The sequence below is a fragment of the Quercus suber genome, unplaced genomic scaffold, assembly GCF_002906115.3.
Source record: "Quercus suber isolate HL8 unplaced genomic scaffold, Cork oak 2.0 scaffold_742, whole genome shotgun sequence".
NCBI classification, from domain to species: domain Eukaryota; kingdom Viridiplantae; phylum Streptophyta; class Magnoliopsida; order Fagales; family Fagaceae; genus Quercus; species Quercus suber.
The window spans coordinates 170,318-189,132 of NW_027070180.1; the positions used below are offsets into that span (position 1 = coordinate 170,318).

An 18,815-nucleotide genomic window follows, 5' to 3' on the forward strand; every position below is an offset into this window, starting at 1 on the left:
TGCATATTTAGTATTTGGTGATTTGTTTGTGCTTCCACGTATTTGCATGTTAAATTGATTAATTAATAACTTGGCTAATTAATTAATTAATTAGGGGTCATTTAGATTGTGACCAAACACCATCTTTGATCAATCTTTGAATTCTGTTTGAATTAATATGACCTAAACGCAAGTGCCAAAGATATGCATCATTAGTACTTTCTCTTTAATGATTTTACATGAGAGTTATTATCTAATTCAGAATTATATAATTCATGTTTATCTGGAGTTAAAATATAAAGATCATCTACAATAATGCCAGAACATATAAACATTTTATCCTTCTTTATTACAACATTGTCTTTTAGGATAACATAATATCCATGTTTACCTAAATAAGATGCAAAAATTAAATTCCTATGAACATTATGTACATACAAATAGTCTTCCAATATTAAAACTCTAGATTCAAAGCATAAATTAAAGACTCCAATAGCTACAACTGGAATCTTGCTCCCATCAACCAAGGTAAGAAACATTTCCCCTTTATTTTTAGCTTTCTGGTCTCCTAAAACCCCTGCAAAGAATTGCAGATATGATTAGTGCAACCTGAATCCACACACCAAGAATCCGTGAGATTTTGTACTAAACATGTTTCAAGAAGGAATGTACTTGTCATACCCTTATTCCTGGCAGCCTTAAATATTGGACAATTCCTCTTACAATGTCCTTTCTCACCACAATGGAAACACTTTCCTTTGGTTTTCTTTCCTTTGTTGGCAACTCCTAAGGCAACTTGTTTACCATCTTGCTTGGCGAAGTCCATCTTCTTCTTTTTACCCTTGCATTTCAACTCAGGTTGAGAAGTAGAAGCTTCAGCCATATTGGCATCAACACTAGAAGTACCAAGGATGCCTTCCTCTGCTACCAACTTATTAATCAATTCAGATAATGAATAAACCTTTTTGTTCATATTATAGTTAAATCTAAATTCCTTGAATGATTCTGGTAGTGACTAGAGTATCATATCCACTTGGGATTCTCCGTCAGTATCAGCACCTAAAACTTCCAATGTATTCAGATTAGAGATCATCCTAAGACAATGCTCCCTCACTAAAGTACCTTTAGCCATTTTAGTATTATAAATCTGCCTTATAGTTTCTTGCCTTGTAGAACGGCCTTGCTCACCAAACATCTCTTTTAGACTTAGTATTATATCCGAAGCTAGTTCTACATCCTACATTTGATGTTGTAGAACATTTGAAATAGATGCTTGTATATAGCACTTAGCCATCTCATTAGATTTCTGCCAACGATCATATGGCTATTTTTCCTCAAGAGGAGCATCTATTGATGGAAAGCTCGTACATGGTTGAGTAAGCATATATTTGTGCTCTTCAATAGTAAGAACAATGTCCAAATTTCTTTTCCAGTCAATATAGTTGGATCCAGTCAATTTGTTTTGATTAAGAATAGCAACAAGTGGGCTAAATGATGCCATGATTTTAAATTTGAAAAAAACAAACATGAATGTAATAAGTATACTACACATTATCAATTTAGCATATAAACATATAGTATGGAACCTTAATAAAACCATAATATAAAATATGCAACGACAACCTAATCCCATGTTAATAATTCATTGGTAGCAAGAATATTATAAACACTATGATTGATTGAGAACTATTCTCATTATTAGTGTTGTCATGATAACTCTTATCAAACACTAATAATATGCCGTATTACCTTTAGCCTCTAAGTAATAATAACATAGCTCCTTTGGGAGGTTAACATTACACTTAGTCTAGTATACACCATTATCTAGAATCATGTGTAGCCACATTTCATCTCCCTTTATAGTGTTTAAACTTGTAGTACTATGGAACAAAACACCCTCCTTTGGGATCGCGAGGCATATACACCAAGGCGAGGTGCTTGTCCACACTACTTTAAACTGGTAAGTTCTATCTTGTAGTACTATAACGTAAACACCCTCCTTTGGGATCGTGAGGCATATATGACAAGACGAGGTGCTTAACCCACACTACTATGAACTGATAATGGAGGCCGTGAAATCCAATCCTTGTATCTCTCTCCTACTAGATATTTTAAATTAAAGGGTTTTAAGATCAAGAACCATAATAATGCTAGAAACCTTGTATCACTTCCTTATATCAGTAATTTGAATGCATGTGAACCCATATAAATAATAATATATCAACGCATTCAAAGAAAACAAAAGAATGATACATCAAACTCATCAATGTTAGCGATATAGGTTAATGTATTCATCCCTATGACAAAGACTAACAAAACACGACATATATTAAATATATCAAGCCAAGATATGCATTGACAACATCAACTAATAGTTATTGAATGAAATTCAATAATTACTCCCAACTTCCAATGATATCCAAGCAGTGCATAACAAAAGTTAACGCTTGACATTTATTTCAGTTTTATTTTAAAATTTTAGAACCGATGCCATGTATCTTTAAACAACATTATCATGAGCCACACTGTGATTAACAAGAACTAGTATATATCTCATATAATAAGTGGCATGTGGGTTCAAAATATCAAAAACATGAGTAAACATCAAGAAACTATTTTTCTTTTATTCTAAAATCCAATCACGTGCTATATAATCATGATATTGAAGACCGCTCTGATACCAATTGTTGGAGTAACTGGTTTTGCATCTCATTCAAAACACACAGCGAAAGCAGAAATCATGGATCTACTTCATTCATGAGAGATAACATGTACTATGTAAATTTCAAAATTTAAGAACAAGAGAGAGTACCCTAGTGTGGTGAAATTAAAAATAAAATATTAGAAGTACTTGGGAACACTTTTAATCTTCACTCTAAATTCCACTTTATGCCTAAGAAGTGTGGTCTCTCAATTAGTTTCCAAGGGAGAATAATCGAGTGGCTTCTACTCACACATACACACCATTTCACAATGATGTATCACATAAAAAAATTCTCCCTTTGTATCATATAAAAAAACATATGATACATCATTTCACAATGATGTATCATATGTTTCTCCCTTTGTATGTAACTGATCATCTAATTGGGTTAGCCTTTCGGGCCTTTCCAATTAGGTTTTAGTGTATGGATTGGAGTGGGACCAGAAAGGAGCAAATAAGAGTCTAGCTCCAATGGGTCTTGGGCTTTTCTGTCAACTCTTGACAAGTCCAAAGTTACTATTAATTATATTTAATATCACTATATAAATATAATTGCACTCTAGGCCTTATTAATAAATTATATCCCAAGACTTTATTATACATGCAACCCCGTCATAAAATATTCATAGTAATACAAAGTCATGAATGTAGACTGCCACTTTGAAGATTACTACATCTTAATCCTTGAGTGTCCGATTTAATCCTTTAAGTTATTCATCATATATTTATGAAATTCAATTTCATAGATATATACTTTAGTAACTCCTTACTAAAGTGGTTAGGCCTAATACTCTGAAAAACCAAGCCCATTAAACTTATCTTAAGGGAATATTTTATATCTTCATTAAGAGATTATGAATTCCATCTTAAGAATATATATTTCATCAACACTAAATGTGGTTGCCCAACATACTGAGGTTTTGATCGTGACTTTAGATCTCACTCCTGATATATCAAAGCAACTCACACCTTATGATCAGGTCCATTATTCTCTCAGGATTAAGAGTTCACGCAAATAAAAGTCGTGAGATTTATTATTCATTTGACAGTCGTTAAGAGAATAATAAATCTCACAGCGGTCCAATTCAATATATCTTAACTCTTAAAACATATCACCTAGAAGTCTCCACTTCCATGATCAAGACAAATCATCTTAGTTGATATGTTATAGTCTTTGTGGATGAAATGCCCAATTTCATAATTGACTACGAACCAAAATTCTGAGTTTACAAAAAACTTGTGATCTATATCTTTTGTGACTAAATCACATAAATCACATACTATGCATCTCATGGACTATATAATAATGTCAAAATATTCATGTTACCATTATTTTAGATAGTAATAAAACAACTTTATTAATCATAACATTAAATTATACATAATGTTATACGTAGCATCATACAATAGGATTTAAGGGCACAAATCCTAACAGTTGATGAGCACATCTCAAGATAAGAAGGATTGACAAAGTTGCATAAGTTACTCCATGATATTTGTGGAGTAAACCTTGATGTTGGCATATACAGAAGACTATAGAGGCTAAGGGTCTTTTGGATAGAGATGGCTAGTGACGCCAAAGAAGAGCAGAAAGACTGTAAGACTTGTTCTATGGTATCCCTGAACCAAGCAGAAGTGTTAAATAGTGAAGTTAAAGAAGAAAATTGGCAGGATCCGTACCTAAGATACCTTTTAGAAGGTGTACTACCTATTGATCTGTTAAAAAAGGAAAAGTTGAAAAGATATGTAACCAGGTTCAAAGTAGTGGATGAGAAGTTGTTCAAGAGAAACTTCCAAGGGAAATGGTTGGTGTGCATTTCTAGTAAAGAGATAAAGGGTATTCTCTTGAATTTTCTTGAGGGAGAGTAAGTAGGACATCTTGGTGGTAGAAAGCTATGGCAAATGGCTTTGCATTAGGGATACCACTAGCCTACCATGCAAAGAGAAGCCCAAGATTTTGCCAAAAGATGTCAAGAATGCCAAAGGCCAGGAGAAGAGATACATACTAGCCACTAGAGCCTCCACCCAACCATGGCTCCATATCCTTTTCATAGTTGGGGGTTGGATTTCATAGGTCCTATAAACCTCCTTTTCTGAAAGATGTATCTGGACCTTGGTAGCCACTGAGCTATTTACCAAGTGGGTAGAAGTTGTGGTCATGAAGAAAGTAACAAGTAGCTCAGTGGCTAATTTTCTAAGTGAAAATATAATATGTCATTTTAGGGTACCAAGCAGACTCATTTCTGATAATGGCACATCATTCTTAAACAAGGATGTGGGCCGTTTAATAGAATGGTACTCCATATTTCACATGATATTAACACCTTATTATCCCAAAGGAAATGACTAGGTTGAGGCCTCCAACAAAAGTTACTGAAGATATTAGTCAAAATGACTAAGGAGAATGAAAAAGGATGGAGTGAGGAACTTCCTATAGTCTGTGGGCTTATAGAACAACCAAATCACAAGCTACAAGAGCCTTACCCTTTTCCCTAGTCTGTGGCATGGAGGCTAACGCAATAACTCTGCCTCTCATAGTTGCCTTTACTAGGCAAGTATGAAAGTGAGGCGTGAAGGCCAAGTCAAAGAAAGAAAGTTTTAAATGGGAAAACTTGTTTGGAAAATGGCCCCTCATACGTTGTGGGGGAAGCACACCAAACTGAACACTATTGGCTGAAAGATCAGGCAGGTACAAAGGCATACAACCCCATTAGCGGAGCTTACCTTAAGAAGTATTATGCTTAATTTTTCTAACCTAATACTTTTATTCCACAAGACTTATATTACTATAAATAAGACACTTTCCATTCAATTACTTTATATTATACTGTTCATGATATGCATGCAAAGTTTAATATCCTAATTTAATAGAAATATGGTTTAAGTTTACAATAACTGGGCCTCCAACAGCCATAAAATATTACAATTTGAAAATTTAATAATGTCTATGAGAGAACTAATATTTTCAAGAGAAAATCCAAATGGCTTAGAGCACCTAGCTCACCTTCCAAATTTTCAATTTCTTTGGCCAAAGAACTTTTTTATGCTACAACACCTTCTAGCTGAGCCTGAAGGGTAAAACTAGCTTCCTACTTGGATGACAAATCCTTTTGAAGCTTAACTATGGATTCCTGGAGCTGGGTGATTGAAGTGTTGTGCGCCTCTATGGCCGCCTTTGTCTTCTTTGCTTTGTTAATATAAGAGATTCCTTTTAAACCTTAATTGTTTAAGCAAGGACAAAGAAGCATGAACAAAAGGCCCTGCCTTTTTTAGGTCTCTTAATGCAATGACACGGCTCTTCAACCATATAACATTGAAATCCATGCTCTCAGTATCACCTAGTGTGGAAAGGAATTCATCAAAGGAAAGAGTCAGACTATCTTCTTTACCTTTAGACTACAATTTGGATACAACAAACCCGATTCACTCTAACATAAAACTCCTAAAAGGCAGTGTCCACTTGTAGTATCCCCTATCATCTCAGGATACTTTGAAAGCAGTTTGGAACACACTACTTTCAAAGATGGAGAAAGCAATTAGAACAATGGATTTGGGTTTGCCTCAGTGCTTTCACTTTCTCGATCCTTGAAAGTGACTTCTGTGAAATCTTCTTTTTCTTGGGGATTGTTAATGTACATCCTGTTCGAATCCCCCCTTTTAGCATCAGATTCTGTTTCCTCCTCAGAAATCACTTCCTGTACACAGGTACCTTATGCCAAAGGAGTGGCTTTCTTTTTTGTATGAGTTTAAGGAACAACTTCTTTAACTTGTCAAAGGTCAAAAGAGAGAAAGAAGAAAAGAAAGTCACATACGCCATTGATAAAGAAAACATTACAAAAGAATAAGATAAGGAAGGAAGGTACATACTCTTGGTTTCTTCACACCAAAAACCTTGATGTTCTTCCCTTTCCTTTTAATGGCTAAGGTTTTGGCTTTGGCAGAGAATTCCAAAGTCAAACCACCCTGACCACCATGCCTTAGGCGAAGGTAATCCAACTCTGGATGGGGAGGCAAGAGGAACTTCATAGCTAGACACCAACACCTTAATGACATTCCCACTCCTGAAAGCTAATGATGCCACTGTAGAAGATAGGTGTAATGTATACACATTGAGATCCACTTTCTCTAAAGTTCCTAACATGCTCTCTAATACCAGACCACTATGCTTTAAACCTGGGTGAAGGTAATCCAACTCTAGATGGGGAGTTAAGAGGAACTTCAGAACCAGGCACCAACACCTTAATGAGATTCCCATTTTTGAAAGCTAATGATGCCAATGTAGCTGGTGGGGTGGGGTTAGAGTAGAGAAATACCCCAACACACCATGGTTAAAACCAAATTGGCTGGTAAACTTCTGAGGGTTGTAGACTTAGGTTTCAAAGTCATCCTGAAAATGTATCTGAAGATGGGAGGTAAAGGCATAAGCAACAAAAGAGAGCTCCTCCTTAGTCCAAGGAACATCTCTATAATGAGAAACAGTTTCATTTTTCAAGGAATGGAACAAAGATGGAAGTCCACCCTCGGGGGGGAATATGGTCTAGCTGTCCAATCATAAGGATCATCCAACATGATGCAAAGGAAGCTATCAAAAGATACCACAACCATATTCCATCCCTATGATCGTGGTAATCCTTGGGATGATGGAAAACTAGTCTTAAAGGAACTTAAAGCTTTGGGGACAGGAGCATAATTCTTAAAGTGTTCCCACAATCAGATTTGTAAAAATACTACAGGTATGAATGTTTCTACTTGAAACCTACCCCAGGAACGTTGCAGGCCGAAGGTGGAACAATCTAAATGAGAATACAATGTCCTTAAGAAATAAGAGGCAAGGGGGAAAGAATGTCATTTGGCCAACTTAACAGCTAAAGGGAAATGTCTACATAGGATATTTTCATAACAATATCCTTTAAACAAATGGTGAGATAGTAAAAAATCAATAAAAGCCTCAAGTTCATAAGGGCTAGAATTACTTTCTTCCACAATGAAGTTTGTGCCTTCCTTCAAAGAATTTAAGCTTGTTTCTTCATCCACACCATCAACATACTCGTTCATGAAGTTTCTAATCCATCCCCAAAAGTTGTTCCTAGAACCTTTGTCACTACCGACACTAGCGTCTTCTAGAACTTCCTTGCTGGGGGCTTTCCTTTCCTTGTTGCCTTCAAAATTGGTTTCTTCAACATTTTTTTACTGCATCTTCAAGGAGCTTTACAACTTTGGCCTTATCAGGAAACAAGCAAATGTTAGCTACCTCTCCATCAGTAAACAGGCAAAGTCTCAATATCTTATGGACATCTTCAAGATAGGGAGAGACTTCTTGACACCTTGTAAAGAAAGTATGAGTGGTAGAATTCCATCGTACAGGAGAGAGAAAGAAGGCTTTCACTATCCTTGCTGATGTCCAGGTTAGAGAACTCCAATATATTGTGCACAAGATGCACTCTTTGTAGGATATCTATGAAAGGAGGTGTCAGCACTTTTCGACACCAACGTCTCTAGCCTTTGGAAATAGAGGTGTGAGGTTTAAAGACCACATCAGTGGTAGGAGCAAAATCTTCTCTACAAGTGCTAAGCCAAGGGACACGCTTTAACTCCAAATCCATAGTCAAAAGATCATCAGGTTCTCCACATGCTGTGTAGAGAGGTTCTGCAGAGTAAGGAACAGACTCCCAATCAAAACTTTTTTTGAACATGTAATCTTCAAAGAAAGAGGGGATGATCCATTGCTCTTCTATGGAAGGATTCTTTTCTCCCCTTAACAATGGCCTATTGGTTTTAGGGGTTAAAGGTTCTGTAACCTTTGAAGAACTAGATCTTAGATTGTGTTTGACACCCATGAGTTTTGTGAGATTTGGAAAAGAAGAAGATAATAAGAGAATGAGAAAGATGGGGAGAGGGAATCAGTTTCTTTCCTTTTACACCTAGGGAAATTATTCTCTTCCCTTTAAAAAGAGTCGTTCAAAAGTAAGGCTTCTTTTCAAAATTGATGACACATGTCAATAGGGCAAATGTGAGCATTCCTAACAAGTTGGTTAACAGGAAAACCACCGTTACAGTGATTGCGAAAAGTTGTGACCCATCACCACCGTTACAGGAAAACCACCGTTACAGTCCTTTTTACAACTTTGTCTTTTGCTTAATTGATATGCTTATGCGTTTTTTCTTTTTTTCTTTTTTTTTTTGTTTGATAAGCTGCAATGCATTAATAATCAAAATGGTGGAATACAAGAAAAGGTATCTTCCAAACAAACAATTGCTAAACAAGTGGGAAGATTACCTGAATTGAAAAAACAAGACACCTTACCATCTAAAGCAAACTTTGCTATTGAATAAGCAGCACAATTTCCACTTCTATTGATCCAATTGAAACTACAGGGTGAAAAATACAAAGCAAGACATCTAATATTAGAGATAAAATGTGAAATGGTCCATATGGGGTTATCCGAGCACTTGTGGATGGCATCAATGCATACTTTCGAATCACCTTAAAAAATGACATGGCTTCATCTTTCTCGGGTAGCTAGCTGAACTGCCCAAGCCATTGCCTCAGCCTCAGCCTGCAGAGGGGACCTCTTTGGTGTTATCCTAGCCTAGATATTAAGCACCGAGCCTTGGGAGTTTTTGGTGGCAACTGCTAAAGCCAAGTTAGAAGAGGAGGTCGCTGCATCGACGTTGATCTTGATAGTTCCTAGAGGTGGGGAAGACCATTTTGGAGTGGAAGGATCTGGATTAGTATGCTCTGTTTTGGGGAAGATGAGATAGCATTCATGAACCTTAGAGTGGATAATTTGAATAGACGATTGCAAGTCCACCTTTCCTTTATAGTGCAACACCACATTGTGAGTACACCAAATCTCCTCAAGGGTGAAGGCCATGTTGAGGGAAACCAACCACTAATCTCGGGCTTGACAGAGAGTTGATGGAGGTTTAAGGACTAGCTTTATGATGTTCGTAGTTGTTGATAGGTGCAATTCATTGGACCTTAGTCCCCAGCACACTGAGAACCAAAGAGCTTTAGCCACAGGGCATTTAACAAATAGTTAAGATGAGGTTTCACACTCCTGATCACAAAGCACACAGCAAGTATCTTCGATATCCATACAACACATTAGATTTTCTTTAGTAGGAAATGCATTGACAGCCACTCTCCACAGGAACATCTTAATCCTTTCAGGTCCTTTCAAATTCCATAGCTTCCTCCATACCACATTAGAGGGATTAGGTGGATGCGGGTGTAGATTTAACTCTTGGTAGGCATATTTAATAGAAAAGCAACCTTTAGAGTCTGGAATCCACAGGAGCTTGTCTGGGTGAGGCCTCAATTGAATGGGGATGGAGAGAATGGCTTGGGCACAGCTGGGAACAAAGAGATCATGGATAAGAGATGTTTTCTAGCAATGTATGTCAAGATCAATGAGCTGCGAAACTTTGAAGGTTGACTAGGATGCAACTTCGTGTTTTGGAGTGATGGAGAAATGCATGTGCACAGCGAAAAATTGACGGATCTATATCATTCACAATTGATAACATGCACTATGTAAATTTCAGAATACAAGAACAAGAGAGTGTACCTTGATGTGGAGAATTTCAAAAAAAAGATTGTAAGCACTTGGGAATACTTTTAATCTTCACTCCAATTCCACTAACGCCCAAGATGTGTGGACTCTCAATCGGTTATATGAAATGTTCAAGAGAGAATTCAAGAGTGTCTAACACTCACATACACCATTTCATGTAAGTTGTTAGTTTTTAAAATTATGTATGTTTCTCTCCTTATAACTAATTATCTATTTGGGCTAGCCTTTTGGGCCTTTCCAATTGGGCTCTAGTATGTGGCCTGGAATGGGACCAAAAGGGACCAATAAGACACTAGTTCCAATGGGCCTTGGGCTTTTCTGTCAACTCTTGACAAGTCCAAAGTTACCATTAACTATATTTAATATCATTATATAAATATAGTTGCATTCTAGGCCTTATTAATAAATTATATCTCAAGATTTTACCATACATGCAACCCCTTCATAAAATATTTGTAGTAATACAAAGTCATAAATGTAAACTGCCACTTTGTAGATTACTACATCTTAGTCCTTGAGTACCTGGTTTAATCCTTTTAAGTTATTCATCATATATTTATGAAATCCAATTCCATAAATATATACTTTAGTGATTTCTTACTAAAGTGGTTAGGCCTAACTTTCTGAATAACAAACCCATTAAACTTATCTCAAGGGAATACTTTGTATCTCTGTTAAGAAACTATGAATTCTATCTTGAGAATATGTGTTCCATCAACACTAAATGTGGCTGCCCAACATATTGAGGTTTTGACCGTTACTTTAGATCCCACTCTTGATATATCAAAACAACTTGCACCTTATGATCAGGTCCACTATTCTCTTAGGATTAAGAGTTCATGCAAATATAAGTAGTGAGATTTATTATTCATTTGTTAGTCCTTAAGAGAATAATAAATCTTACAGTGGTTCAGTTCAATATGTCTTAACTCTTAAAACATATTAACACATTAACTAGAAGTCTCCACTTCCATGATCAAAACAAATCATCTTAGTTGATATGTTATAGTCTTCGCAGATGAAATGCCTAATTTCATTACTGAGTACGAACTAAAGTTATGAGTTTACAAAGAACTTGTGACTTATATCTTCTATGACTAGATCACATAAATCACATACTATGCATCTTATGGACTATATGATAATGTCCAAATATTTATGTTACCATTATTTCAGATAATAATAAAACAAATTTATTAATCATAATATTAAGTCATAAATAATGTCATACGTAATGTCACACTTAATATCATACATAGCATCATACAATAGGATTTAAGGGCACTAATCCTAACATGGAGCTGGGATAAATCCTTGGATCCACGGTACCCATGGGTCACACCAAATGTCCACAGATTTGCCATCTCTAATGAGATAACATGTGCCTTTGATGACAACTAACCTTGCCTTTTCAATTGCTTTCCAGATGGGGGATGTCGTTTTTGAAGCTTCTGCCTGGAGCTAATCCTCATTGACCTTGTATTTAGCTTTAAGAATCCTCATACACAGGCTGTCTCTTTTAGATGCTATCATCCATGCTAGTTTGGCTAACAACGCACTGTTGATGTTTTTGGCTTTTTTAAAACCCAAACCGCCAACACTTCTCGAGCAACATAGGCTGTCCCAAACTTTCCAAGAAATATATCTACCCTCACTCTGATTGGGTTTCTACTAGAACCTTCTAGTCAAAGAGTCCAGCCTATCACAAACTTTATTGGGGATGCTGAAAGTAGACATGGTGTAGTTTGGTATGGATTTTGCCACCGAATTTATGAGAGTTTTCCTCCCTGCCCATGACAAGCATTTACTCCTCCATCCCATAAGTTTTGCTTCCAGCTTGTCTTGGAGAAAAGAAAAATCTTTGGATGGGGCTCTAGATAGAAACATTGGTGCACCTAGGTAGACAACATCTTTCTTGAGGCTTTTAACTTGAAGAATGTTCTTAACTGACCTTTTGGTTTGACTCTGAGTGTGATTGGAGAAAAATACTTAAGATTTTTTCATGTTGATAGATTGTCCTAGCTATCTGCAGTATTTGTCCAAGGTTCTGACCAGGCATGCAGCGTCTCTTCTGGAAGCCTTTGAGAACATGAGTATATCGTCGGCATACATAACATGAGTGATTGTTGGTCCACTGATACTAGTTTTGATGTCATTGATCTTTTTCAGCTTCAGTTCATGGTCTATCAATCTTGATAAGATTTCTTGCCTTAATATAAAAAGGTAGGGGGATAACGGGTCCCCTTGCCTCAGCCCTCTACTTGGTTTAAAACACTCAGTTTTGCCTCTATTGACTAAAACTTCAAAAGATACCGAGGAGACACAAGCTATTACCCAACCAGTGAATACTTCATTGAAGCCAAAGTGCAAAAGGACAGCTTGGATGAACTTCCAATTGACCCTATCATACGCCTTTTGGAGGTCGAGTTTGACAGCCATGAGGCCCGGTTTTGTTTTCCTTGATTTGAAGCTGTGTAGGATTTCCTGAACAATAATTTGATTTTTAGATATCCATCTATTGGGGATGAAGGAAGACTGGGTAGGTGAGATGATTCTATCCAAGAGAGGTCGAAATTTTGCGACTAGCAACTTTTGAGATAATTTTATATACCACGTTACACAAGCTGATAGGCCTGAAATGATTTACAGAGATTGGGTTAGAAATCTTAGAGATGAGCACAATCAAAGAACAGTTTACCTCTTTTGGCATAGTGCCTCTCGTGAAGAAGGATGTAACCGCCTTAATGAGATCATTTCCCACCATGGGCCACAACTGTTTATAGAACAAGGCCAAGCCATCCAGGCCGGGGGCCTTTAGGTCCTGCATCTCGAATAGTACTACTTTAATCTCCTTTAGAGAAGAGATTTTTTCCAGCACAACATTTTCTTCTTTAGTAATACAAGGCAAAACCAGATGCTCTAAATGTTCAGGAAAGCTAATTTCTTCTTCTTTGAACAATTCCATGAAAGTGTCTCGGAATGGCTTTCTGATCTGGTTTGACTCGTAAATCCAAGTTCCATCCTCTTTTTTGATGGCATCAACATTGTTGTTCCTTCTATGAATAACAGTGGACAGGTGGAAGAACCTGGAATTCTTATCGCCTAGCTTGAGCCATAGTTCTCTAGATTTTTGTTGCCATAGGACTTCGCTTCTTATCAACCATTCAGATAGCTCCGTTTGTAGCGCTTGTTCTGCTACCTCATTATTTTTGGATGGCTGTCTATTCTGGATCTCCTTGATTTTCTGGATAAAAGAATTTATTCTGTCCTAACAACGACCGAATACCTCTTTGTTCCATTTTCGAAGTGCATCTCTGGTGGCAGCCTGTCTTTTTTAAAGCTTGGTAAACTTTGACCTAGAAACATCCATGTTCCATGCCTTTTCAATCACAAGGCGACACCCATCGTCTCTCAGCCACACAGCTTTGAACCGGAATGGTCTATGTGCAAAGGTATCACTTGGGTTGGTATCCAGCATAATTGGGGCATGATCTGATTTAATCGCACTAAGGTGGGAAATCGTTGATTTTGGGTATGCCAATGACCAAGTCTTCTTTTAATTGAGGCATTACCCCATTTACCTTTAGCCCATATGAATTTGTTCCCAGAGTACCCAAGATTAACAGCATCGTACTCAAACATTAGCTCCTTAAGATAGTTGATTGCTGAGGAGCTACCCTCACAACCTCTAACTTGTTCATCTTCGTTCATGATGTAGTTGAAATCTCCAATACAAGCCCATGGACCTTGGTGAGATTCCAGGAGAGCAAACAAATTTCCCCAGGCTTTCTTCTTCTTTGAGTAATAAGGCAGACCATAAAATCCAACTAGTAGCCAATCTGTAACAGAGTCAGACACTTTGACAGCAATTACATTTTTGTCAAATTCAACCACTTTAATGGACACCCTAGCCTTCCACATGATACATAAACCACTTGCACGACCCTTAGCTTCCATAACACATTTATTATCAAACTTTATATAATTTTTAACACTCCATACGATTCTCATCAGCTTTTGTTTCAAAAAGAAAAACTACATCGGACCTAGCCCCTTTTATTTGAGCCCCAAGGGCTCGAACTATCGAGGCGGTACAGATGCCCTGACAGTTCCATCCAAGAATCCTTATGGAGAGGTTGGGGGCTTGATAAGGCCCACCTCCTCGGCCATAGAATCAATAGAAAGAATAACACTATCTGTAACTAAAGCACAAGACTGATTAACAAATTCCAGATGTGGAGATTAGTTGTGGACAGGTGGGTACTCACCATGATATGTTTATGTGTTATTCCTTTATGTAGGAGCTTTCTTTCTACGAAGTTAATTTTCTTTCTTGAAACTTAAAGTTTTTTGAAACAAAAACTATATTATATAAATATGCTCAAAAAGGAAAAGGGGGATTTACATTTGATTTGGCCCCTATGGCCTATCACCCTTTTTCTATACATCATCTAAAAAAAAAAAAACCACAACAATGGCAACAAAACAAAATAACCTACAACCCAAGGCTTATGGTATGGCCTATCTACACAAGAAGAAATTTTTTTTGCAAGTTTGAAGGCGAACAACTTAAGAAGAACGGGGTTTGTAGGCATCATAGCTCAGGGTGAGGTCCTCCTCCTCATCCTCTTCATCTTCTTTATCCTCTTTCTCATCACCGAAGTCTAATTCCTTCGAAGAACCTGACCCCCCCCCCCCTATGTCAGAATCAGAGCCAATGGAAGAATCAAAGGTTGTCACACTCGAGTCAAAACTGGTTCAAGAGCCCCTATGTCTTTTTCTTCGCCTATGAATGTCCCCATAAAGGCGTGATAGGCCCCATCTTCATCATTTTCTTTAGCCTTTAACCAAAGTTACTTCGGATGAAAAACTTGAGTAGGGAGGGAAAAAATAGGAAAAGGGAGAGGGGGAGCAAAAGGAATAGGATTCGAAATGGCAGGAAGTGGATTGTTGACACTGGGGCAATCTAAACCACTACTGGGAGAATCTAAGTTGTTTTGGGGAGGGTAGGAACCTGCAAATGAAGGGCTAGCCAATTCATTAATAATGGAGGATTTTCTATGTAGAAGAAGGAAAGAGTATGGATACAAAAGGAATGAAGAATAAAGGAAGATTTCTTTCCTTTTAAATCAACAACCGAAGCCAAGTGAAAAAGACACGACATTTCTGAAGATTAATGTCTATCTACCAATCGCGGGGAATGAAGCAATGCCAAAACGGCTAGAAACACTCGCGAATGCCACATGTCCCAACTTCAAACATCACAAGGCATGATTGCTTAAGCATTGAAGTCTGGTACAATATGACTGTCAATGACCTTGGTCATTAACACCATTGATAGTCAGGGGACTAATGTTCATTGCACCAGCCAAGGCATGTGAAGATGTTGACGTGGCTAGATCCAAACCCTACACATGGGCTAGCTGTAAGGAAAGGAAAGGAAGCGTCAGCTGAAGAAGAGGATCTTTGGCTCGTGCCAACAACATAACCACCTTGGGAAAGAGTGAGATTTGCACCTAACATGGATATCTAGCACTTGTGCTAGACCACTGTTGAGGACATATGCATCACTCCTAACTTCCCTGATGTCCTTTTCCTTGTCTATGGCTTGCTCCCCACGTAGAAGTAGAGCCACCCTCCATTCCACTACCCTGACATTGGCATGTTTTCTCCCTCCTCTAACCATAGTATAGTACAATAGTTGTATTAGGGTTTGAATGGGCTAGTAAAGGTTTGGCACCGATCTTAATATACCTCACAACATTCCTCATACTATAATAAGGACATGTTGCTGAACAATTTAGGCAAGAACCTAGAGAAACAAAAGAGAAAAAGATAGAAAGTTTGCGTAGGAAAATGAGGTAAAGAACAAGGCTTTCTTTGGGAAGAACATCACCATTTTACAAAGACCTTGATTTTTCACATAATAAAGAGCTCTAAAGAGTGAGGGGCATTCTTACATTGCTAACCCGTGGTTTCTCATCCCTTACAATGCGTTTTCCACGAATTTTCCCATGCCTTTTTCTACTTTCCATGTTATGCTTTTCATTTCTCATGACATTAAAGGGTTAAAGTTTCATTTTTTTTTTCTATTGTTCTTAAGCTTTTTCACTTAAATGTACTGTTAGACACATCAATCATTCTCTTACATAGTTTTGATAATCTAACTTGCACTTACAAGTTCTGTGCATTTACACACACACACACACACACACAAAGGTTACTAATTGTGAAATATATCATTACAGAAGGTTAAAAATGTCTGGCAGTCTATTTCCATTGCAGAGTGTAGTGCGTCCCAACAAACGAAACAAGTTAAGTGATAAAAAAGCATGCTAGATTTTCAAACATTGACATATGTGTTAAGAAAGGCTGCAGATTGTAGAGAAAGTTAGTATTTGCTTCGAGGATATAGTGATGGTGGACTAGAGACCTACATGAAAGGTTTGACCTCAACAGTGGAAGTAGTGGGTAAATTAGATTCTATTACACGTGTTCACATGCTTGTTTTTAATTAAAAAATTATTTGTATTTCTATATTGCATGGATTTTTATTTCTTTATATTTCTTTATACAAAAAGAAAATTTGAAATTGTTGCATGAATAGTTCTTTCTTTGTATTTTTATATACAAAAAAGATAATTCAAAGTTTTTTAAAGTTTCAAATTTCTTTCTTTGTATGCTCCACTCTTTCACGACCTTTCTAATCAAAAGACTTGCTTGTAGACTTGTGGTGCTAAATGACACATTCTAAAACTAAAGCACACACTAGAAAGATTTTTTTTTTTTCTTTCTCATTACAATGTATATATCTATATATATATATATATATATACAGATATATTTTCTTTCTCATTACAATGTTGGTCCGTATATCCCATCTTTCAATTTTCTCTTTTTATTAACTTTTTACTATGAAGTAGTGCGCAATTCTATAGTCATTATTCATCAATCAAATATTGCAATTATGACGATAATAATGTTCACGTATAATTCTTAGTATATGATTATTGAAATGTTTTGTCACCAATTCATTTTTTCTAATGCATTAGTTTCTTTATATGTCTTTTCATTTTTTAAAAACAGCTGCAAGCGATTCAATCGGCTAACCAAAAGGAAATAGGTTCTTCACCACATCTATCTAACTAGACTACTCCAAAATCCATTATTCCTTCGAAACGATGAAGAAAAGCTCATTCATCAATGCTTTAGGGCTGTAAACAAACAAGCACCATTTTGGGTCGGAGCTCACAAATATTTTGTACAAGATCAAACTAAAGTGGGAAAACAAATCCTTCTTCAAGCAAACATAGAAGGAGACAAAAATGCAAAGTATGGACTCGCAATTGCGTTGTTATGCGAATCAAATGATGAAGGAATACAATTACTATTATCAATCCTAAACCAACCAGATGGAAAACAATTGCTGCAAGACTATCAACAAATCCTTCGACATACAATTTTTGGAACAAACACATTTCACATCCCAAAAAACCAAGCATGCAAGAAAAATGGAGTGGGTCATTGGGATTGTGAATGCCCTTACCCATATGGAAATGAAGAATTACATGTAACATGCAAAATGTGCTCAATTGACTTGGAAATGTACAAATTAGCCAACCGAGTTTGGTAGAAATTATGTTTCCAAAAAGCATAATTCAATAAAATTTCCTCATCCTATTTATAATACTAATCTCTATCTTTAAAGGAATAGATCTTTTTTTATTATTAATATTTATTTAAAAACACTTCAAACAACTTAATTACAGTCCTCTAAAGTTTTCACCTACCATGACGCTAACTTCGAATTTATAAAATTCTTTCTATCTAATTTTAAGTTAATTAAATTTTACTAACCTAGGAAGACGAATGATCAACTCTTGACTAACTACGAGGCCAACTATAGTTGTATCCTTTCCACATCTAATTCCAAGACAATACCTTCTATCATCACGAATCCTACAATATATTGTTTAAACATATATAATGAAACTAAAGTGGTAATACATTGAAAAATATTTCCAATAATAACACGATCACAAAAAAAATAAATAAATAAATAATCATGCGCAACGCGCGAGTCCGCGACTAGTTTCCTTTAATTCCTTGCTCCAATTGGACTCGAATTTAATTGGGTTAGCCTTCTTTGACTTCATCATGCCCCTTGTAAAATTAAAGTCCATTAGCTTTCTTCTTTGCACAAATCCACTTATTTAATTTCATTATCCTACAAAAGACAAATTCATGCATTAAAATTCAATTAAGCACAAAATTGATTATTCAGCATTATTCCAAAACCAATTATAAAATGCATGAATTAACTCAAAATAAGTATGATAATGCTTTCTAATAATGATATAAATATGCAAAATTAACCTATTATCACACTTCCCAACCAGCTCATTGCTAGTCCCTAGCAATTTAAGCGACTCAAGACAAAGACACAAAATAACAAAAAAAAAAAATTATTACTTTAGTAGAAATAGTTAATCAAAGGTCAAAACACTAACAACCACCAAAGATACTCCACATGCCATCAATACTTAGTGTGTGAA

At 36.4% G+C, this 18,815-nt stretch overlaps 1 protein-coding gene across 1 annotated transcript; it reads right to left on the reverse strand.

Moving 5' to 3' along the window:
• Nucleotides 1-6,219: 6,219 nt before the first annotated feature.
• LOC112035356 (uncharacterized) lies at nucleotides 6,220-14,217 on the reverse strand. The gene is made up of 9 exons (XM_024068186.2): nucleotides 13,842-14,217; nucleotides 13,625-13,752; nucleotides 12,959-13,504; nucleotides 12,313-12,744; nucleotides 11,939-12,225; nucleotides 8,961-9,052; nucleotides 7,657-7,842; nucleotides 6,551-6,681; nucleotides 6,220-6,378 (listed from the first exon to the last, which is right to left on the reverse strand). The coding sequence occupies exons 1-9, from the start codon at nucleotides 14,215-14,217 to the stop codon at nucleotides 6,220-6,222; spliced, it is 2,337 nt and encodes a 778-aa protein (XP_023923954.2).
• Between the last annotated feature and the right edge of the window lie 4,598 nt (nucleotides 14,218-18,815).